The following is a 23838-nucleotide window of genomic DNA, read 5'->3' on the forward strand; positions in this document are numbered from 1 at the left end:
TCGCTCCCAGCTACAGCCACGTCTCTCAGTGTACTATAGGGATCGCCAACTGTGACATAAACTAAGTCATTCAATCCAGGCTACATCCAGCCATGTCTCTCACTGTGCTATAGGGATCAGCAGCTGTGACATAAACTAATACCTTCGCTCCCAGCTACAGCCAGCCACGCCCCTCAGAGTACTATAGGGATCAGCAGCATAAACTAAGCCATTCGCTCCCAGCTACAGTCTACCATGTCCCTCAGTGTACTATAGGGATCAGCAGCTGTGGCATAAAGTAGGCCCTTCGCTACAGCCAGCCACGTCCCTTACTGTACTATAGATCAGGAGCATAAACTAAGCCCTTCGCTCCCAGCTACAACCTACCCACGTCCCTCAGTGTACTATAGGGATCAGCAGCTGTGGCATAAACTAAGCCCTTCACTGCCAGCTACAGCCAGCCACGTCCCTCACTGGAACACCCTAATAACACATGTTCTCCGTACTTTGTGTCTCATATGCATGTACCCTAATAACAAGGCTGCCATTAGAGATTGTGGTGGGGCCCGGGACTGATAAAATAGGCAGGGCCCCCTTGTGACAGGTGCACAGGCTCCACTTTGCCTACAGCCAGCACCAATTTCAAAATGCCTCCAGAACTTTCTCCACAACCACCTGTGCCTTCAATTCAGGGATGGACCCCTTCACTGTCTGGTCAAAAGACTGGAGTCCCTACAGTCCCGCCGTATGGTGCCCCTCCCCTTTAAGATAGCGCAGGTACCGGGCCCTTCCAGCGTGATCCACCTTGGTGCTGTCACTCCTGGAGGGAATCGCTGTAACAGCAGCGATGTGACACCTTCTGCCAGTCTCCGGCACGGAGGTCTGCAGAGAGACTGACAGCTGCGTTATTGGTGTGACATGGCAGGGAATGGTGGCACGCCTCAGTGATCTTGGCAGGATGTCAGGGGTCCGGTGGGGGCATGTTTTCTGCTTCTCTGATCCTGAGCTAGGAATATCTTTATGCTTTCTAGGACTGTGCTCTTGCGTTCTTTTAACTGTTGCTGGTTGGGGACCTTTTGCATTGATCAGGGACCTCTGTGTGTTCCCTCCTCTCTGTGTATTAGGAGATGCAGAGATACATGACTGCACGCTGATCCCTTATAGATTATCCTCTGCGTTTTACACAAGTAGTAAAAGCTATAACAGAGGGTCTGGGGGCAATGTTCCCTCTAATTTTACGAAGGCTGTGTGCGGCAAAAGATTTTGGCTGTGCAACTTTGGAAGGAAATTACAATTTTTGTGCGTCACTTATATATAACTGGAAAATGACGTTCAGCATGTGTGTTAACTTTACTTCAAAATGATATTAAACATTTAAACATTCCAAACACAGCACACAATGTAGTTAATGGGTGAAACACACATTAATTGAGTCCACAACTGCAAAAATGGACCACTGCTGCTTTGTGCGCTCTGTTGTAATGTCTGTGCGCACGCTCGTCGAGTTGTGTGCGTGCGCACGTGCGCACAGCTTAGAGGGAACACTGTCTGGGGGGTACAAGGCCTTGATAGATTAGTATCAGTGTCCCTGTTCCAGAATCATTACATCTGCCAACTGCGGAAGTGTTTTTTTTTGTGCCAGATCCTAGTAACCCCTGGGCAATACGTAGTTGCACACGGGCGGGAAGGTGTTCTGACTTGCAGACTGATCTAATAGAAGAAACATCACGGGGTGCGTCCTTTATTTCAAACCTGCACAACTGCCGCCAATGCAGAGCTCGGACGGTGGGCTCCGTAATGCCCTCATTTTGGTCTTGCGGGTGTCATAAACGCTGTAAGTGGCAATGGACGCCGTGCGGGTACTTTGCTGCAGCGGAGGAGACTGTAATTACATTCAGGTAAGGAATACACTGGCGGCGTGCACTCACACGCAGGCATTCGTATGCAGCGGAACTGCGGAAATATGCGAATAATGCTGTTAGGAGGCGTGCCAGCTGATACTGACACGCCCACTGACACCATGAGCAGCCCTTTGATTGCCCAGAATGTCCATCACAAATAGATTGTCACAGCGCCCACATTGCTAATCATTCACCATGTGTGCTCAGTGCGACTGATGAATGCATCACAATGGGTCCGGGTGTACACCTGAGTCTGTCTGTATATTCTGACCGCATATAGTGGGCATGTCCGTAATAAGAAGAAATGCTGGAACATCTATCACGTCTTGGTCTAGTGTTTTGTGTTCCCCACACGCATGACGAATAGTGCAGGTGTGACGTCAGTGTTGGGGTCGTACGGACATTGGCACTGTCCTGTGACTAGGTACCACCCGCTGTGTATATTACAGCTGCACTGATAGGGCTGTTGGGGTTGGATCCCCCGTCTCCTCCTTGTGGGGTGTTCTCATGCCCCTTCCCGCTGGCATTGCTGGGACAGTGATATGGCGCGCTTGTTGTTTGGCCTATATGTCTGCAGAGGGTCCTGATCCATCTCATGTGACCTCTTACCTCTCGCCAGATATCCATGTAGCACGCCTGCCTGTGACCTGTATGACGCATACATCGTGGTCTTCCCATGAACCCCCGGCCCTCTTAGCCGTACTGAGCCAAACATACTCATTGGCCTTTATTCTGATCTGATCGCAGTACAAATTTGTTCGGAAAATGGCCAAAACCATGTGCACTGCAGGTGGGGCAGATGTAACATGTGCAGAGAGAGTTAGATTTGTGTGAGTTATTTTGTTTCTGTGCAGGGTAAATACCGGCTGCATTATTTTTACACTGCAATTTAGATTTCAGTTTCAACACACCCCACCCGAATTTAACTCTCTCTGCACATGTTACATCTGCCCCACCTGCAGTGCAGCATGGTTTTGCCCATTTTCCAAACAAATTTGTACTGCGATCCGATCTGAATAAGGGCCTTTGTGCGTAGGGTCCTAGTAATGCGATGGAGGTTCAGCCACAGCATAGACTTAACTATGACGTTATCTGGATGACATGCACTAGGTAGACATTGACAAATGATCAACACGTGCAAAAGGTCGACATGCCAAATGGTCGACACACAAAAAGGTCATCTTGAGTTTTTCAGTTTCTTGGACTTTCATGCTTTAGGGGCCACGTGGACTACAATTGGGAAGGGAGCAATGCGAGGGTAAACGCTACACTAATTTGTGGTCCATGTCGACATACACATCAAAAACAGTGAAAATAACCTTTTCCTGTCGACCTTTTGCTTGTGTCAACATTTTGACAATGTTGAACTGTACTTTATTTTATTTATTTACAGTTTCTTATATAGTGCAGCATATTCCGTTGCGCTTTACAATTTACCATGTCAACCTTTTTTTTTTACATGTCGACTTTGTGCCTGGCAATCTTTAGTCTATGCAGACACTGTCGGCCCTTTGACCCACGATCCCTTATACCTCTGTATAACTCTCTAGTTCACTTATGGATAGATGATGTCACCCTGTGATGTCATCAGCTGATCTGTATACAGGACTCTGCGATATATAGTGTCATCACAGAATATAGTCTCCTCCACCACGTGTAGCCCATAAGCACAGTAACATATATACCTCCATACATTTTTATATATATATATATATATATATATATATATATATATATATATATATGTGTGTGTGTTACAGGCCGAAGATAGGCTGACGAGACTATATGTGCGCTTGCCAGTCATAATATTTCCTGACACTCAGCGACTGTGCCGGGAGCTGGTGTCTGCGGATAAACACTGCGCCGTCACGTTTGGCCACACACACACAAACGCTGGCTCCATTAGCCAGGCAAACATATGGCGCGTTTCTCTTCCACCGCCGCCCACGGTTACCCACATGCCTTGATCTTGCGCTGGCTGCCAGACAGATCCAAGCGTCACTGAAGCGTGGTATTCCAGCCCTGTAATGTGCAGTCACAGGCCGGGCAGAGCATGAGTGGCAGCTAGGTGCTGTGGTGTCATTCTGTAACTTGGGTCTGCTTCTGTATGTGCAGCTGCTATCCCGTGCGCAGAGGATGTGCGACAGTAGGCTAATACTGCCACTGCATGGAAATGCATTGTGACCCGCCGCCGCCGCCCTCGCTAATCTCAGCAACTGCGTACACAGACGCAGCGCCTGCCGTAGATGCTTCAATGATCCACCCCATGGTGATAAACTGTTGTGACGCGCCTGCGGTTTTTCCTCCCCATAGTGTCCGGTATATGGTTTTTTTTTATTTAGTGCCAGTCACTCTGCAGAAGAAGGCATGAAGCGCTGGGCAGCGTCACTACAGATGACAGCCTGAGGCGCTATGAAGGCATGAGGCACTGGGCAGCGTCACTCTTCAAATAAAGGCTTGGGGCCCTGGGCAGCGTCACTCTGCAAATGATAGCCTGAGGCATTGAGGCACTAGGCAGCGTCACTCTGCAGATGACGGCCTGAGGCGCTATGAAGGCATCAGGCGCTGGGCAGCGTCACTGCAGATAAAGGCCTGAGGCGCTATGAAGGCATGAGGCACTGGGCAGCGTCACTCTGCAGATGAAGGCCTGAGGCGCTATGAAGGCATGAGGCACTGGGCAGCGTCACTCTGCAGATGACGGCCTGAGGCGCTATGAAGGCATGAGGCACTGGGCAGCGTCACTCTGCAGATGACGGCCTGAGGCGCTATGAAGGCATGAGGCACTGGGCAGCGTCACTCTGCAGATGACGGCCTGAGGCGCTATGAAGGCATGAGGCACTGGGCAGCGTCACTCTGTAGATGAAGGCCTGAGGCACTATGAAGGCATGAGGCACTGGGCAGCGTCACTCTGTAGATGAAGGCCTGAGGCGCTATGAAGGCATGAGGCACTGGGCAGCGTCACTCTGTAGATGAAGGCCTGAGGTGCTATGAAGGCATGAGGCACTGGGCAGCGTCACTCTGCAGATGACGGCCTGAGGCACTATGAAGGCATGAGGCACTGGGCAGCGTCACTCTGTAGATGAAGGCCTGAGGCACTATGAAGGCATGAGGCACTGGGCAGCGTCACTCTGTAGATGAAGGCCTGAGGCGCTATGAAGGCATGAGGCACTGGGCAGCGTCACTCTGCAGATGACGGCCTGAGGCGCTATGAAGGCATGAGGCACTGGGCAGCGTCACTCTGTAGATGAAGGCCTGAGGCGCTATGAAAGCATGAGGCACTGGGTAGCGTCACTCTGTAGATGAAGGCCTGAGGCGCTATGAAGGCATGAGGCACTGGGCAGCGTCACTCTGTAGATGAAGGCCTGAAGCGATATGAAGGCATGAGGCACTGGGCAGCGTCACTCTGTAGGTGAAGGCATGAGGCACTGGGCAGCGTCACTCTGTAGGTGAAGGCATGAGGCACTGGGCAGCGTCACTCTGCAGATGAAGGCCTGAGGCACTGGGCAGCTAAGTGTCTGACTGTCCGATACTGAGGAAGGAAGGAAGTCCTTACCATCTGATGGGCAGTGCTGCAAATCTATTCAAAACTGCTTAAGTGATATTTAATGACTGTGAAAACATGTCTGGGTTTATCCTGACACCTGCTCATGTCCTGCGTCTGCTTCCTGATGTACTGCTGTGCTGTGATCTGTGGATGTAGCCTTCATTTATTACTGTCTGGGACTGCTGTGTATGGCCGCACAGGGAGCGGGATCTCTATACAGCACTACCGCCCCATACTGGTACTAACATATAACTGTCACGTCCTGTATGGCAGCACAGGGAGAAGGATCTGTATATGCAGCACAGGGAGAGGGATCTCTATGCACAGCACTACCTCCCCACACTAGTACTTACATATAACTGCGTCGTGTCCTGTATGGCCGCACAGGGAGAAGGATCTGTATATGCAGCACAGGGAGAGGCATCTCTATGCACAGCACTACCGCCCCACACTAGTACTAACATATAACTGCTTCATGTCCTGTATGGCAGCACAGGGAGAGGGATCTCTAAACAGCACTACCGCCCCATACTAGTACTAACATATAACTGCGTCACGTCCTGTATGGCAGCACAGGGAGAGGGATCTATGCAGTACTACCGCCCCATACTAGTACTAACGTATAACTGCGTCACATCCTGTATGGCAGCACAGGGAGAGGGATCTCTATGCAGCACTACTGCCCACACTAGTACTAACATATAACTGCGTCACTTCCTGTATGGTGGCACAGGGAGAGGGATCTCAATGTGCAGCAGTACCATCCCACACTAGTACTAACGTAGAACTGCGTCACTTCCTGTATGACCACACAGGGAGAGGGATCTCTATGCAGCACTACCACCCCACACTGGTACTAACATATAACTGCGTCACTTCCTCTATGGTGGCACAGGGAGAGGGATCTCTATGTGCAGCAGTACCGTCCCACACTGGTACTAACATATAACTGCGTCACTTACTCTATGGTGGCACAGGGAGAAGGATCTCTATGTGCAGCAGTACCGTCCCACACTGGTACTAACATATAACTGCGTCACTTCCTGTATGGTGGCACAGGGAGAGGGATCTCTATGTGCAGCAGTACCGTCCCACACTGGTACTAACGTAGAACTGCGTCACTTCCTGTATGGCAGCACAGGGACATTACAGGGAGAGACTGTGCACAGTGCTGTGTATACAGATGTACTCTGTGTGTCAGGTAATGACTGCACAGCGCTGTGCATGTAGATGTACTCTGTGTGTCAGGTAGTGACTGTGCACAGTGCTGTGTATATAGATGTACTCAGTGTGTCAGGTGGCACAGTGCTGTGTATAATACAGGTGTATTCTGTGTGTCAGGTAATGACTGCACAGTGCTGTGTATATAGATGTACTCTGTGTCAGGTGGTGACTGCGCACAGTGCTGTGTATACAGGTGTATTCTGTGTGTCAGGTAGTGACTGTGCACAGTGCTGTGTATATAGATGTACTCAGTGTGTCAGGTGGTACAGTGGCACAGTGCTGTGTATAATACAGGTGTATTCTGTGTGTCGGGTAGTGACTCTTGCACATGGCTGTGTATATAGATGTAGTGACTGTGCACAGCGCTGTGTATACGGTATACCCTGCGTGTTATATTTCCCAGGCACATGGGATAGGTGTGATGCTGAGTATAATACCATATAATGTCTTATCCTTTCCTGTTCCTAATCTGCATAATGCAGAGCTGATCCTCAGTAGGTGACCATGAGCAGGACGTGGTCTCAGTCATCCCCCTGCTCCAGCCCCTGACTCTGTCACCTTGTCCAGCAGGCAGCCTAATGTTTGTTATCATCTGTTACTTACATCCTAGTTACCCTGATATAAAGCACTCTCTGGTCACACACATTCCTCGGTCACCGGGACAGCAATGGAGATGCTGGTCACTGTGTATATCTATCTGGGCTATGTATGTTCATATCTATCTGGGTTGTGCATGTATGTATGTATGTGTATGTGGGTTATGTATTATGGCAGGGACAGCTCTTGGACCCATACTTGTTTCAAAACACGGGGGAAAAAAAGACTATGGGTCCCCCGTGTTTTGGAATCAGCGTGAACAGCCAGCGGTGTCATGCGACAGTCGGGGGATACTTTACTTACAAGGACCCCGGCAGAAGCATGGACACCGTGGCTGTTCAGCCCTGGGCGGGGTACCTGCGGGCATTGCGATTCCCCCCAAGAAAGGTCCCCACCAGGCTCCACCTATGTCCAGGGTTCTGTCAAACTCGCCAACCTGGACCTGGTCTTTTTTTTAATTTATTTTTTATTATTAGTAAATTTGAGATTTTAGTGTTTTCCATGAGAGTTTGTATGATTATTATTTCTCTTTCGTCCAGTCCGGTGACACAGCTAACCTTGGGATGTAGAGGGGTCCGCCAGGAGCCAGGCACCTATGCTTCAATTCTTTGGAAGCAGGCTCCTCCCTTCTGCATCCCATCATGCTTCAGTTTTCGTTTAGGTGCCCACAGGAGTGGGTGCAATGCTGAGTGGCTGCGCAGCAGCCACACTTTTTCTTTGGATTTTTAGTCAGAAAGGCTTTTATTTTTTTATTAACAGTTAGCTTAGATGCAGGTTTTGCCAGCGTGTGACTTCTGCTGAAGTCAGTACACGCTGAGAGTGCAACAGGACGCTGACAGAAGTGCGTCCTGTCAGTGTTCTGTGTGCAGAGAGGGACATTCACTGAGGAATGTGCGCTCTGCACAGCGCTGAGCTCCGATCAAGCGGAGACCTGTCCTGGGCTCCGGGGGACCCCATCCAGCGCCTTGCATAGAAGGGGATCTTGGGGACGGGTCCCCCAGCGATGGCGGCCGCCATCTTTAAGAGTTTAGAAGCTGAAATCCCCCAGGGGAGTTGAAGCTTCTTACAGGACGCCCAGCGTTTCTGGGCAACTCCGAGTGGTCCCTAGAGGGGGAGTTACTGGAGGTAGAGAGACACAGTGGGAGCGCCTGTGTGTGAGTTTGGCGCCAAAAGACGGCGGTTACCCTCACTGATGGGAGACTTTGCTTCTCCCTTTGATCCTGGCGCCATTTCCCGTGCGTGCTGCGGAGCTGAAATGGACAGACCTGCTGAGAAGTCTCTCTGGAAAACGCTTCCCCCGCTGAATACTGGCAACAGATACAGATAAGTACACTGTGTGCATTACTCTGTGATTTGGTCTGTACGTTAAACAGTATTGTTATATTCTGATATTAACATGGCGGACGAGTACAGTTCTGTTGCTGGGGGGGAGCGCTGGAGATATTTTATCATTGCAAAAAATGTAAATTTATCTTGTGAACAGTTGGATCAGGGGGAATTGTGCCCTTCCTGTGAAGCTGTACCCTCTGGGTCACGGACTCATAGCCCAGGTGGAGCTGAGCCTGAGTGGGCTGTGGCTTTGGGACAGTCTGTCAAGGCTTTGACAGAGGCTTTAAATAAGCAGAGGGGATCTTTGGTGGGATCACCAGGTCATATACCTTCATCTCAGGGATCTTTACCCTTTCACAGGGAGACCCTATATGGCTGCAAGCTATGCAGAACACGGCACAGGGTGTGCATAAAATGTCTTCTCTTTTAGAGAAGTTCACAAAAGATCTGATGATGTCATGTTTAGACAGAGTTCTTCTATGGCACCTCCATTATTTGCATGATGAAGATGATTTATGTTGGTCACAGGGGGAGGATATAGATTCTTCTACCTCTGGCATTGAAGACCTCATTTGGGCTGTTAAACAGACTCTGGATTTGCCTGCAGTGGAAAAGGCTGCTGCACAGTGTGTGTTTAAAAGGAGCCGTAAAGATCCTGTATCTTTTCCCTCTAATAAAGGCATTATTGCCTTATTAGACGAGGCTGGCAAGTCTCCGGAGAAAGCTGGTAATGGCAAAGAGGTATGCTGACATGTATCCTAGGCCTGGGGACCATGTTAAGATTTGGGAGAAAATTCCATTAGTGGATTCCTCTGTGGCAAGGTTATCTAAGGCCACGGCTCTGCCAGTGCAGGGTGGGGCGGCCGTTAAAGATCCAGTGGACAAAAAGGTTGAAGGCTGTCTCAAGGCAGTTTGTGAAGGTGTTGGTTTCACCATGCGGCCTATCATTGCTTCGGCTTGGGTGGCGTAGGCCATGATCAAGTGGGCAGAGACTTTGGGGAGTCTTCTCCAACATGATGCAGAGGTTTTTTCTCTGGCAGAAAAGCTACGATGTGCTGCTGAGTACATATGTGAGGCTAGCGAAGAGGGTGCCAAGATGGCGTCCAAAGTTTCGGTCACGTCTGTTACTGCTAGGAGAGCTCTCTGGTTGTAGCCTGGGAGGCTGACAGTGAGTCTAAAAAGTCTCTGGAAATTATTCCTTTGAAAGGAGAGTTTTTGTTTGGCTCAGAGCTGGATGAGATTATCAAACAGGTTACCGGGGGTAAGAGCACTTTTCTCCCCACTACCTCAAAGGCGACTGGATCAAAGTTTGGAGTGTTTAAGCAGTCCTTTCGTCCCTCCTTTAGAGGGGGAGCTACTGGCAGAGGTCAGTCAGGTCATGGACGTTTCCAAGCCAGCAGGGTAAAGCGTCTAAGTCCAACTTTGGCGCCTTTGCTAAGAAGCATACCGCCAAGGGGGAATATAAGCCCTCTGCATGACGGGGCGGAGACTCCCTGTTCTGGGATCAGAGTAGGGGGTCCCCTCCTACTCTTTCAGGACAGTTGGAGGGTGACCACGGAGGATCCGTGGGTACTCTCGATTGTTTCAGAAGGATATCGAATAAAACTCAGGGGTCACTCCCTTCACAGATTCCTTCCCACTCCCTTACCGAAAACCGCGGCTCTCAGAGCTTCACTTCTGGGTGCTGCTTTATCTCTAGAGGAGAAAGGGGTAGTTATACCTGTCCCTCGAGAGGAAAGGAGAAAAGGCTTCTATTCGATACTTTTCTTAGTTCCGAAATCAGACGGGTCTTTCAGGCCATTCTAAGTTTGAAATATTTAAATGCTCATCTGTGGGTGGATCATTTTCGAAGGGAATCTCTAAGGTCAGTGCTCTTGAGCATAGAGTCTGGGGAGTTCCTAGCGTCAGTGGATATTCGAGATGCATATCTCCATGTCCCGATCCACACAGATTTACAATCTTTACTCCACTTGCAATCGGGGGAAGACATGGGACTTGCAAAGGCTCCGAGAGTATTTACCAAGGTGATGTCCATCATGGCTGCAGCTCTCAGGTTAAAGGGGATAATTGTTATTCCTTATCGGAACGATCTACTTATCAAAGCAGAGTCGGCAGAATTGTTACAGGTTCACCTGGAAGTGGCGACACAGTTTTGAAAAGTCAGTGCTGGATTTTAAATCTACCAAAATCCCAGTTGACACCTACACAGAACTTGAGGTTCTTGGTGGTGATCATAGACACACATCTTCACAGGGTGTTTCTCTCAGAGTCCAAAGCGGTAGAGATTTGACTAAGGGTCTTGGAAATTCTACAGGCCCCAACACCATCGGGGTGGCAGGGTGTGAGATTGCTAGGAAAGATGGTGGCAAGTTTCGACACCTTACAGTTTGCCAGGTTCCATTCCAGAATTTTCCAGTGGAACATCCTAGCCTGTTGGTCAGGGAAGGCCAAGAGAATGAAAATGGAAGTTCTAGCCCTGTCACCGGAGTCCAGGGAGTCCATCTTGTGGTGGACGAAAGTGGAGAAATTGCAACTGGGGAGATCTCTCAGGTCCTGGGATTGGCTGGTCATAACGACCGACACCAGTCTAAGGGGCTGGGGAGCAGTAAGTCTTCATCTGAGATTGCAGGGCCTTTGGTTAGTAGAAGATTCGAGACTACCCATAAACAGTTTGGAGCTGAGGGCAGTTCTAAATGCATTGCTCCAAGCGGAATCCTTGCTGAAAGGGTCTCCGCTGAAAATACAATCGGACAATGCGACAACAGTGGCTTATTTGAACCATCCAGGCAGGACTCGCAGTAGGATGGCGATGGCGGAAGTCTCCAAGGTTTTCGGCTGGGCGGAGACAAACGTACCAGCATTGTCGGCGATATTTATTCCAGGAGTCAGGAATGTGGAAGCGGACTTCCTTAGCAGGGAATCCCTTCAGGAGGGAGAATGGTCCCTTTATCAAGAAATCTGTCAGGAGATTGTGAGTCGTTGGGGTCCTCCGGACATAGACCTGATGGCGACAGGATCGAACCGTCAGGTTCAGAGATTCTGTTCCAGAGTGAGGGATCCCACTGCTTGGGCAGTAGATGCCATGACAGTTCAGTGGGACTTCCAGATGGTATACATCTTTCCTCCTTTTTTCCCATGTGGCCAAGAGTGTTGAGGAAAATAAAGAGTCAGAAGGTACGAGCAATTCTGATTGCTCCAGACTAGCCCAGGTGGTCTTGGTACTCCACTGTACTGAGGTTGTCGAAGGATTCCTGGAGGCTTCCTCATCGACAGGATCTGTTGAGCCAAGGACCGTTTCTTCACGAGGACCCAGGTCGTCTCAATTTAACGGCGAGGCTTATGAAACCTCCTTATTGAAAAAGAAGGGGTTTTCTGATGAGGTCATCCAGACCATGCTGAGAGCTCGTAAGCTGGGGTCTGCAGCTAATTACCATCGGGTGTGGAAGATTTACATCAGATGGTGTGAGAGACAGAATCTTCACACGTCAAGATTCAAATTATCAAGACTTTTGAATTTTTTACAGGATAGTTTTTCATCAGGCCTTAGTCTGCAATCCTTAAAGGTGCAGTTATCGGCCTTGCTACCTGAGATTCAAACCTTGTTACAAGGGGTTGCTAGGTTTTTTGGTCTTATCCATGTTACAGAATCCTCCTTATGAACCATTAAGTTCTGTGGAGTTGAAGTATGTGACGTGGAAACTTACTTTTTTGTTGGCCATTGCATCAGCCAGAAGAGTGTCTGAGTTGGGTGTTTTGGCGTGCAAGTCACCGTTTTTGATTTTTCATGATGAAAGGGCTGTGATGCGAACAGTCCCTAAATTTCTACCTAAGGTAGTGTCGTCTTTTCATCTGAATCAAGACATTGTACTTCCGGTGTTTTCTCCCCCAGAGGGGGTTAAAAATAGGGACAAACTAAAGAGATTGGATGTGGTTCGCGCCTTGCGAATAATACATTGAAAGGGTGAAGGACATTCGGAAATCGGATTTGCTCTTGGTGCTATATGATGTGCATAAGGTTGGGTGGCCTGCTTCGAAGCAGACCATCGCTCGGGGGTTGAGATCTACCATTGCTTTTGCCTACTGTAGAGCAGGTCGACCAGTTCCGTCTTCGGATAAATGCACATACCACCAGGTCGGTTGCTTCCTCCTGGGCGGTGCGCCATGGGGCTATGGCAGAACAGTTGTGTAAGGCTGCCACCTGGTCCTCGGTTCATACCTTTACCAAATTTTACAGGTTTCATGAGTTCGCGTCGGAGGACGCTTCATTTGGACGGGCAGTGATGAGAACTGTTGGTCTGAGCGTACCCTCCCAAAAGACCGGCTCGTGAACGTCCCAAGGTTAGCTGTGTCACCGGACTGGACGAAAGAGAAAAGGGGATTTTTGTAAGAACTTACCGTTCGAACCCCTTTCTCTGAGTCCAGTCCGGTGACACAGCGATCCCTCCCTTACGCTCAGTTAAGTGTACCGTTCATGTGTTGCCATGTTATGGTTAATGTTATGTTGCCTTGAAAGATATATGCATATGTGTATATATATATATATATATATATTTATAAAAGATGTTCAGGCATTGTTCTGAGTTATGTATCCTAGTGTGCTCTTGAAGTTGAACTGAAGCATGATGGGATGCAGAAGGGAGGAGCCTGCTTCCAAAGAATTGAAGCATAGGTGCCTGGCTCCTGGCGGACCCCTCTACATCCCAAGGTTAGCTGTGTCACCGGACTGGACTCAGAGAAAGGGGTTCGAACGGTAAGTTCTTACAAAAATCCCCTTTTTTTTCGTCACGCCAAAACGTGCGATTTTTATCGCAAATCACACACTACTACATGTGTGATTTTTGGTAAACGTGCGATTTCGGAGGGTACTAGACAGACAGTACTAATAAATCGCTCCCTATTACATCTCGCCCCAGGTATCCAGTGTATGTGATCTTTTGTCACATTTGGCAACTGAACAGGGATGAATAGCTGGAACTTCACACAGCAAAAACCCTGGTAAGACCTGAAAGTGAGCTGGCAAGTTATTTATTTACAAATTGTGAACATTTTTGTGCAGATGACTTGGGAGCCGGAAATGCTTGACATGCTACTGCACATTAGTCCATTACCTCTATATGTCAGGTGTTTTACTGTAGCTGTGTATAGACTCACCTGTCACATAATTAGGCCATCAGCACTCTGCTAGTGTGTCTGGCTGTCCACCTGCAGTGATTAGGGGGCTTGTCCTTGCTGGTGGTTCTCATTGGGAGTTGCTCCTTATATCACCCCTTTCACACTGACAAATATTTCCCGAGTTATTGCACATAAACGCACAACAAATGGGAAAATTTCTCACTGTGAAAGGGTCCTTAAAGATTGTCCCGGATCCAACGTTCCGAAATTTCATCCCAAGTCTTGACCTGGGTTGGACCCAGGACAGTCGCCGGTCCAAGGGCATTGTGAATGGGTGTCCTAGGTTGACGCGACCCGGGTTCCGTTCACTGCACTGTAAAGGCGCCGCTGGGAGATGCTGATATCTTTCAGTGCCGTCCCGCCTCCCGATTAGGCCACCTGCCCGGCTTTTTGCCTGGTTGGGGGGCTAGTTTGAAAATACCCGCAGGCCGGGCCCAGGATTTTGTACCCAGCTTGCAAGCATTTTCCAATGGGAAAGGGGTAAAATAGAGTCTTGTTACCTGATCCTGGTCTGTGCTGTTGGTCTGGTGCCCTGTGTTCTTGTTGAAGTTTGAACCTTTCCAGTCTGTGTCCCAGTCCTGTGTTCCTGGCTATCAGCAAAATCCAAGCTTCTGGTATTACCCCCCCCCCCCCCCCCCAGTGTGAGATGGGTCTGTCCAGTAGTCACTTTGTCCCCATAGCAAATCTTAGTGGCAAACGTAGTTACAATATTCAGCAGTACCACCTAGTACCACCTGGTGGCCCCGAACATAATGTAATGAAACAGCAAGGCAACAGAGTGGCCAGTGAGTCAGGCAGGTGTGTGCTAATCAGTTTTGTCTGAATCTGGCACATTACATTAAAGCCTCCTATGTTTGTCCACAAAGTGGAGATGCCTTGTAATATGGAGCAAATAATGAAAATGTTATGGAACTGTCAGCAGGGCAACAGGATCTGGTCGCTAAACTTCAGGCCAAGATACATGGGCTGCAAGGCCAGATACAGGGGCAGCACCTTGCTTGCTGATTCAGCTGCTGCATGAGGGGCAGGAAGGTCTGATTCAGCTGCTGCATGAGGGTCTGCAAGCCCACATTACAGTACAGGATGACTTAAAGGTGATGGGGAAAGGTGGGCAGGAGCGGAAGAGTTTACTTATGCTCACCCCAGCTGACTACATTGACGTATTCCTTGGCACATTTGAGCGCACGGCTGCACTTTTGGGATGGCCTGTGGAGGGATGGTCTGATAGGCTGGCTCCCTGTTTAACAAGGGAGGCACAGAGAGCCTATATGGACATGACTGTGGTGGAGGCACGCTCCTACCCTGGCCATGAGAAGGCTATACCCAGCAGGGTTGGAGTGACCGGCCGAAGCCCAAGAGTTCCATGACCGGTGGCTGAAGGACTCTGAGCCTCCCAGGATCTGGCTGGCTAAAGCTTGGTTGCAGCTGGATGAAAACTCTACATGGCTGTGACAGTGTGGAACTGTGACAGTATGGGTATGATGACACTATGGGGCTGTGATAGTGTGGGTATGATGACACTATGGGGCTGTGATAGTGTGGGTATGATGACACTATGGGGCTGTGATAGTGTGGGTATGATGACACTATGGGGCTGTGATAGTGTGGGTATGATGACACTATGGGGCTGTGATAGTGTGGGTATGATGACACTATGGGGCTGTGATAGTGTGGGTATGATGACACTATGGGGCTGTGGCAGTGTGGGTATGATGACACTATGGGGCTGTGACAGTATGGGTATGATGGCACTGTGACAGTGTGGGTATGATGACATTGTGGCACTGTGACAGTATGGGTATGATGGCACTGTGACAGTGTGGGTATGATGACATTGTGGCACTGTGACAGTATGGGTATGATGGCACTGTGACAGTATGGGTATGATGACAGTGTGGCACTGTGACAGTATGGGTATGATGACATGGTGGCACTGTGACAGTATGGGTATGATGAGTGTGGCACTGTGACAGTATGGGTATGATGACAGTGTGGTGCTGTGGCAGTATGGGTATGATGACAGTGTGGTGCTGTGGCAGTATGGGTATGATGACATGGTGGCACTGTGACAGTGTGGGTATGATGACATTGTGGCACTGTGACAGTATGGGTATGATGACATGGTGGCACTGTGACAGTATGGGTATGATGACAGTATGAGTATGATGACAGTATGGGTGTGACAGTATTGGAATGATGACAGTGTGGGTATGATGACACTATGGGGCTGTGGCAGTGTGGGTATGGTGACCGTGGCACTGTGACAGTATGGGTATGATGACATGGTGGCACTGTGACAGTATGGGTATGATGAGTGTGGCACTGTGACAGTATGGGTATGATGACAGTGTGGTGCTGTGGCAGTATGGGTATGATGACAGTGTGGTGCTGTGGCAGTATGGGTATGATGACATGGTGGCACTGTGACAGTATGGGTATGATGACATGGTGGCACTGTGACAGTGTGGGTATGATGACATTGTGGCACTGTGACAGTATGGGTATGATGACATGGTGGCACTGTGACAGTATGGGTATGATGACAGTATGAGTATGATGACAGTATGGGTGTGACAGTATTGGAATGATGACAGTGTGGGTATGATGACACTATGGGGCTGTGGCAGTGTGGGTATGGTGACCGTGGCACTGTGACAGTATGGGTATGATGACATGGTGGCACTGTGACAGTATGGGTATGATGAGTGTGGCACTGTGACAGTATGGGTATGATGACAGTGTGGTGCTGTGGCAGTATGGGTATGATGACAGTGTGGTGCTGTGGCAGTATGGGTATGATGACATGGTGGCACTGTGACAGTATGGGTATGATGACATGGTGGCACTGTGACAGTGTGGGTATGATGACATTGTGGCACTGTGACAGTATGGGTATGATGACATGGTGGCACTGTGACAGTATGGGTATGATGACAGTATGGGTATGATGACACTATGGGGCTGTGGCAGTGTGGGTATGGTGACCGTGGCACTGTGACAGTATGGGTATGATGACATTGTGGCACTATGACAGTGTGGGTATGATGACAGTGTGGCACTGTGACAGTATGGGTATGATGACATTGTGGCACTATGACAGTGTGGCACTGTGACAGTATGGGTATGATGACAGTATGAGTATGATGACAGTATGGGAATGATGACATTGTGGCACTATGACAGTGTGGGTATGATGACAGTGTGGCACTGTGACAGTATGGGTATGATGACAGTGTGGTGCTGTGGCAGTATGGGTATGATGACAGTGTGGTGCTGTGACAGTATGGGTATGATGAGAGTGTGGTGCTGTGGCAGTATGGGTATGATGACAGTGTGGTGCTGTGGCAGTATGGGTATGATGACAGTGTGGTGCTGTGACAGTATGGGTATGATGACAGTGTGGTGCTGTGGCAGTATGGGTATGATGACAGTGTGGTGCTGTGACAGTATGGGTATGATGAGAGTGTGGTGCTGTGGCAGTATGGGTATGATGACAGCGAGGTGTTGTGGCAGTGTGGGTATGATGGCAGTGTGGAACTGTGACAGTATGGGTATGATGACATTGTGGCACTGTGACAGTATGGGTATGATGACATGGTGGCACTGTGACAGTATGGGTATGATGACACTATGGGTGTGACAGTATTGGAATGATGACAGTCTGGGTATGATGCCACTATGGGGCTGTGGCAGTATGGGTATGGTGACCGTGGCACTGTGACAGTATGGGTATGATGACATTGTGGTGCTGTGGCAGTATGGGTATGATGGCAGTGTGGAACTGTGACAGTATGGGTATGATGACACTATGGGGCTGTGGCAGTGTGGGTATGATGACACTATGGGGCTGTGGCAGTGTGGGTATGGTGACAGTGTGGCACTGTGACAGTATGGGTATGATGACATGGTGGCACTGTGACAGTATGGGTATGATGACACTATGGGGCTGTGGCAGTGTGGGTATGATGACACTATGGGGCTGTGACAGTGTGGGTATGATGACACTATGGGGCTGTGGCAGTGTGGGTATGATGACAGTGTGGTGCTGTGGCAGTATGGGTATGATGACAGTGTGGTGCTGTGGCAGTATGGGTATGATGACAGTGTGGTGCTGTGACAGTATGGGTATGATGAGAGTGTGGTGCTGTGGCAGTATGGGTATGATGACAGCGAGGTGTTGTGGCAGTGTGGGTATGATGGCAGTGTGGAACTGTGACAGTATGGGTATGATGACATGGTGGCACTGTGACAGTATAGGTATGATGACACTATGGGTGTGACAGTATTGGAATGATGACAGTCTGGGTATGATGCCACTATGGGGCTGTGACAGTATGGGTATGATGACAGTGTGGCACTGTGACAGTATGGGTATGATGACATTGTGGTGCTGTGGCAGTATGGGTATGATGGCAGTGTGGAACTGTGACAGTATGGGTATGATGACACTATGGGGCTGTGGCAGTGTGGGTATGATGACACTATGGGGCTGTGACAGTGTGGGTATGATGACACTATGGGGCTGTGGCAGTGTGGGTATGGTGACAGTGTGGCACTGTGACAGTATGGGTATGATGACATGGTGGCACTGTGACAGTATGGGTATGATGACACTATGGGTGTGACAGTATTGGAATGATGACAGTCTGGGTATGATGCCACTATGGGGCTGTGGCAGTGTGGGTATGGTGACCGTGGCACTGTGACAGTATGGGTATGATGACATTGTGGCACTATGACAGTGTGGGTATGATGACAGTGTGGCACTGTGACAGTATGGGTATGATAACACTATGGGTGTGACAGTATGGGAATGATGACAGTGTGGCACTGTGACAGTATGGGTATGATGACATTGTGGCACTATGACAGTATGGGTATGATGCCACTATGGGGCTGTGGCAGTGTGGATATGGTGACCGTGGCACTGTGACAGTATGGGTATGATGACATTGTGGCACTATGACAGTATGGGTATGATGACAGTGTGGCACTGTGACAGTATGGGTATGATAACACTATGGGTGTGACAGTATGGGAATGATGACATTGTGGCACTGTGACAGTATGGGTATGATGACAGTGTGGCACTGTGACAGTATGGGTATGATAACACTATGGGTGTGACAGTGTGGGTATGATGACAGTGTGGCACTGTGACAGTATGGGTATGATGACAGTGTGGTGCTGTGGCAGTATGGGTATGATGACAGTGTGGTGCTGTGACAGTATGGGTATGATGACACTATGGGTATGACCCTATGGGAATGATGACATTGTGGCACTGTGACAGTGTGGGTATGATGACACTATAGGGCTGTGACACTGTGGGCATGATGACAATGTGGTGCTGTGACAGTATGGGTATGATGACAGTGTGGCACTGTGACAGTATAGGTATGATGACAGTGTGGTGCTGTGGCAGTATTGGTATGATGACAGTATGGGTATGACAGTAGGTGACGGCCTGCGGGGACGCTGAGTCTCTGTAAATGACAGCATATGGTGAGCCCTGCGTAGATCCGCTTTGTCATTGCACTGATATCAGAGATTTGCAGGATCAGAACGGATTGATTCCTTTACAGCTGGATAAGTCCGGTATGTCTGTGCCTGACCTCCCTGTGGGTGCAGACGGGTCTTCAGTGGCTGCAAATGGAGGACTTACCCCAGGATTCCTATTGGGGGTAACAGTCAGTGTGATAAGTCTGGGGGAGACCGTGGATCTCTCCGAGAAGCGGAACGTGGCCTGCGGACAGTGCTGAGCACCATCATGTCAGTAGGACACTGGAACGTACAGATATAGGCACGCCTCGGCCAGAGCTGGACAGTACCACCGAGGATCAGCACCCAGGTGTGATGGGGGAATAGCTGCTCTCAGCTCAGGGAGAGGGGCAGATCCTGAGTGGGTGATTGCCAGCTGCTGACGCTTGGCACCAACACTGGCAGAGGGGTGATAACTGACTACTGACTGCACCCGGGCCGTGGATTGGGCCCTGAATTGGTTATAGGCCTGAATTGCTGACAAACCCTGACACTTGGTACCAGCACTGGGTTTTCCAGGTAAGGACGCTGCAGGCACCATGCCGGAGACCCAGATGAACGGATCAGGATCCAGCCTGAGCCTTGGTGAGAAGGCGGTGTGCCGCATAGTATACAGTGGGCCACGGCCACGTGTTCTCCTACTCCCCATGGCCCTGGAGCTGTGGCTGTATGTGCAGAAAACCCGGAGCATGCAGAAGAGGAGGTGAGCAGGGCCGGGTCACACATTTATGGGGGGGGGGGGGGATATCGTTATCTTAGAGGAAGTTATTGTGCATCACTGAAAATGTGTTATTCGCTTGCTCATCCTCGCTGCCCCACAGATCCCCCCCTGCAGATCCCTCTTGTCCCTTGTAGTCCTCTGGGACACCAGTACTCTCTGCAGTGACTAATCTCTGTACAGCCCGGAGTGCTGTCACTAATGAGCGTAGTCCTCTGGATCACCAGTGCATACTGCAGTGACTGATCTCTGTAGGGCCTGGAGCGCTGTCAATAATAAGTGTAGTCCTCTGGATCACCAGTGCGCACTGCAGTGACTGATCTCTGTACGGCCTGGAGCGCTGTTACTAATGAGCATAGTCCTCTGGATCACCAGTGCATACTGCAGTGACTGATCTCTGTAGGGCCTGGAGCGCTGTCAATAATAAGTGTAGTTCTCTGGATCACCAGTGCGCACTGCAGTGACTGATCTCTGTACGGCCTGGAGCGATGTTACTAATGAGCATAGTCCTCTGGATCACCAGTGCGCACTGCAGTGACTGATCTCTGTACGTCCCGGAGCGCTGTCATTAATGAGCATAGTCCTCTGGATCACCAGTGCGCACTGCAGTGACTGATCTCTGTACGTCCCGGAGCGCTGTCATTAATGAGCATAGTCCTCTGGATCACCAGTGCGCACTGCAGTGACTGATCTCTGTACGTCCCGGAGCGCTGTCATTAATGAGCGTAGTCCTCTGGGTCACCAGTGCGCACTGCATAGCTATATGGGGTATCCCCAGCTATAAGTGGTATCGTACTTTATATCATTTATATACTGAGATGAGGGCCGGAAAGTTTTTTTGTCTGTTCACCCTCAGCTCCCCACACCCGCCAACAAGCTTCTGGATGTGAGAAGACCCTGGGGGTTATGTAATAAATTGCAATATCATGGATTTCAGGAATGTAGTATCAGCTGAAATCCTGCGGGTTCTGTGAAATCAGAACCGATTACATTTCTGCCTTGTTACAGCGTGACACTGTGCCGGTGACATGGGAGAGGGAAAGTGACAAGTCCATGCAAATCCGTGGCAGAGCCACATTGACATATGCAAAGTGTGGGGCGTGCGGGAGACTCTGATCCCTTTGTGCCCTTGCTGCAGCGGCTGCTGGTTGCCCTGATTTATTCAATGGGGTCCTGGTAGTGTCGGCTGCTGTTCCTGTTTCTGGATTGGCTGTCTCCAGGGGATAACTGTGTAATGTCCCTGCATTCAGCAACACTGTCTGCACAGGAACTATACTGTGTGTGTGTGTGCATATATATATACTGTATATATATATATATAATACATACTGCGTGTGTTTCTGCTAGGGGGAGTGCAGATGGTTTTGGACCAGGTATGTCTGTCCAGCTGTTGTGGAACCACAAGTCCTAGCTTGCCTGCTAAAGGTGTTTGAATGCTTGGCCTCTCTCTATAGTAGGTGCGTGGCTTTCCTGGGTGTTAGCAGTGCTGTGATGTCACTGCCCGGTGTGACATGGTATATCTATATATAATATTAACTAGGTGATTCATCGCGCCCTACGGGCGCTCTTCACACCGTCGTAAGGGGCTGCGCCCCCTTAATTTGTGAACATTTGTATATGAGAAAGATGGTTAGAATTGTATGAAAGATGGCCTGTATTGCAACTTGAGTTATAAGTGAAATGTGTTAAATAGAGAGCATATGATGTGGAAGGGGGTGTGTATTGTTTTGTTTAATTAAAAAGTGGTTACAGAGTAAGATATACATTGATAGTGTGGATGGTACAGTGACATTTGTGGGTGGGGGGGGGGGGGGGGGGGCTGTGTGTGCATGTTGTTTAGGTGTGTGTGTGTGCAATAGTACAGTAGGGTGTTTCTGAGTCAGCGTCTCCCCACTGGCGGAGGTCACGACACAGGAAAATAGGAGGCTGGGTAGTGATAGGGGTGTGTGGGCATAAGGGGGACTAAAGAGGAGGGTGGGAGATACTGTGCAGCTTCTGCCAGTGGGTGAGGGTCCAGCGTGGCAGTACAGGATGGTGGCCCTTAGTCAGTGTCTCCTCCTACTGGGTGGGAGTTCGGGTGCATGAGAGCAGGAGGCTGGGCTATGAGGCATGATAGGGGCATGTGGGCAAAACAGCTTCAGCGACTCCCCAGTGGTGGAAGTTACGGTTCAGGAGAGCAGGAAGCTGGGTAGTGATAGGGGTGTGTGAGTATATGGGGGACTAAAGAGGGGCTTAGGGGTGCCGTGAATTGCGGGAGGGGTGCGGGGGTGCCGTGAATCAAGGGAGGGGGGGCGCAGGTGTCGGCGAATCGCGGGAGAGGGTCCGCAAAGCGTGGGAGGGGGCGTGAATTGCGCGAGGGGGGGTTGCGAATCGCGGGAGGGGGGTGCGCGGGGGGGTCCGTGAATTGCGGGAGGGGGGGGCACGGGGCGTGATGAATCACCTAGTTGGTTATATATTCTTGTAGAAGGATGGTAGGATGTTGCTGTCATTCAGAATGCATTTACATAAACAGTAATAGTAGCAGTAAAAGGTCTGACTTAAAACACCTACAGTAAAACAGAACAGGTGTTATATATTATACAAAGAATTGGTTGATGATGTGTAGGTTGACGTGCACATAGTTCATAGTTGTCACTGGAAAAAAATTGCTACAAGAAAAAATCAACACAGAAAGTTCAACACATGTAAATGTTGACATAAGTGTGGCACTTCATCGGTGTCCATGTCGACACATGAGAATGAATATGAAAACATTCCAAAAAAGAAAAATAAATCTTCAAAAACTCATGTCAACCTTTTTCATTGTCGACCAGAGCCGTGCCAGTGTTTTGCATGTGCCATTTAATCCTGGGGTTGCCGTGAACCACGCGCGCGGGGGGGGGGGGGGAGGGAGGGGGTGAGGGGTGTCCGCTAATCACGGGAGGAGGGGTCGTGGGTGGATGCCGTGAATTGAGGGAGGGGGGGGTCACGGGGGGGGTGTGGGTGCCGCGAATTGTGGGAGGGGGGGGCGCGGGGGGTTGCATTGAATCGCGGGAGGGTGGGTCGCGGGGGCCGCAATGACAGGAGGGGGGGTCAGGGGTGGGGAATCGCGGTAGGGGGGTCGTGGGGGGCACCGTGAACCGCGGGAGGGGGGGCCGGCGCGAATCGTGGGAGGGGGGTTGCCACAAGAAAGTTCAACACATGTAAATGTTGACATAAGTGTCCATGTCGACACATGAGAATGAATATGTAAACATTCAAAAAAAAAAGAAAAATAAATCTTCAAAAACTCATGTCAACCTTTTTCATTGTCGACCATAGCTGTGCCAGTGTTTTGCATGGTCCATTTAATCCTGGGGTTGCCGTGAATCGCGCGCGGGGGTGGGGGGGGAGGGAGGAGGTGATGGGTGTCCGCGAATCACGGGAGGAGGGGTCATGGGTGGATGCCGTGAATTGCGGGAGGGGGGGTCGCGGGGGGGGGGGGGGGTGTGGGTGCCGTGAATTGTGGGAGGGGGGCGCGGGGGGTTGCAGTGAATCGCGGGAGGGTGGGTCACGGGGGCGGGGGGTTGCCGCAATGACAGGAGGGGGGGTCAGGGGTGGGGAATCGCGGTAGGGGGGTCGTGGGGGGCATCGTGAACCGCGGGAGGGGGGCCCGGGGGGTTGGCGCGAATTGTGGGAGGGGGGGTCGCGGGGTGCCGCGAATCGCAGGAGGGGGGGGGTGTCACGGGGTGGGGCCGCGAATCGCGGGAGTCACCGGGGGTGCCGCGAATTGCGGGGGGTGTGCTGCAAATCGCGGGAGCGGGGTCGCGGGGGGTGCCGTGAATCGCCACAAGAAAAAATCAACACAGAAAGGT

At 50.2% G+C, this 23838-nt stretch overlaps 1 protein-coding gene across 5 annotated transcripts in view; it reads left to right on the top strand.

Moving 5' to 3' along the window:
- Positions 1-23838, top strand: part of GPSM1 (G protein signaling modulator 1) — a 145936-nt gene that overhangs the window by 34408 nt on the left and 87690 nt on the right. For 2 of the 5 annotated variants that reach the window (XM_083161131.1, XM_083161130.1), the window contains exon 2: positions 13488-13569. The exons of 2 other annotated variants lie outside the window; for them this stretch is intronic. In XM_083161131.1, the coding sequence (XP_083017257.1) occupies positions 13535-13569 (35 nt within the window). In that variant the 5' untranslated portion in view covers positions 13488-13534. Of the gene's footprint in view, positions 1-1761; positions 1878-13487; positions 13570-23838 lie in introns of those variants that run through there. One more of the 5 variants, XM_083161128.1, reaches the window with a different exon arrangement.

The sequence above is a fragment of the Crinia signifera genome, chromosome 9 (assembly GCF_055691185.1).
Source record: "Crinia signifera chromosome 9, ASM5569118v1, whole genome shotgun sequence".
Taxonomy (NCBI): Eukaryota; Metazoa; Chordata; class Amphibia; order Anura; family Myobatrachidae; genus Crinia; species Crinia signifera.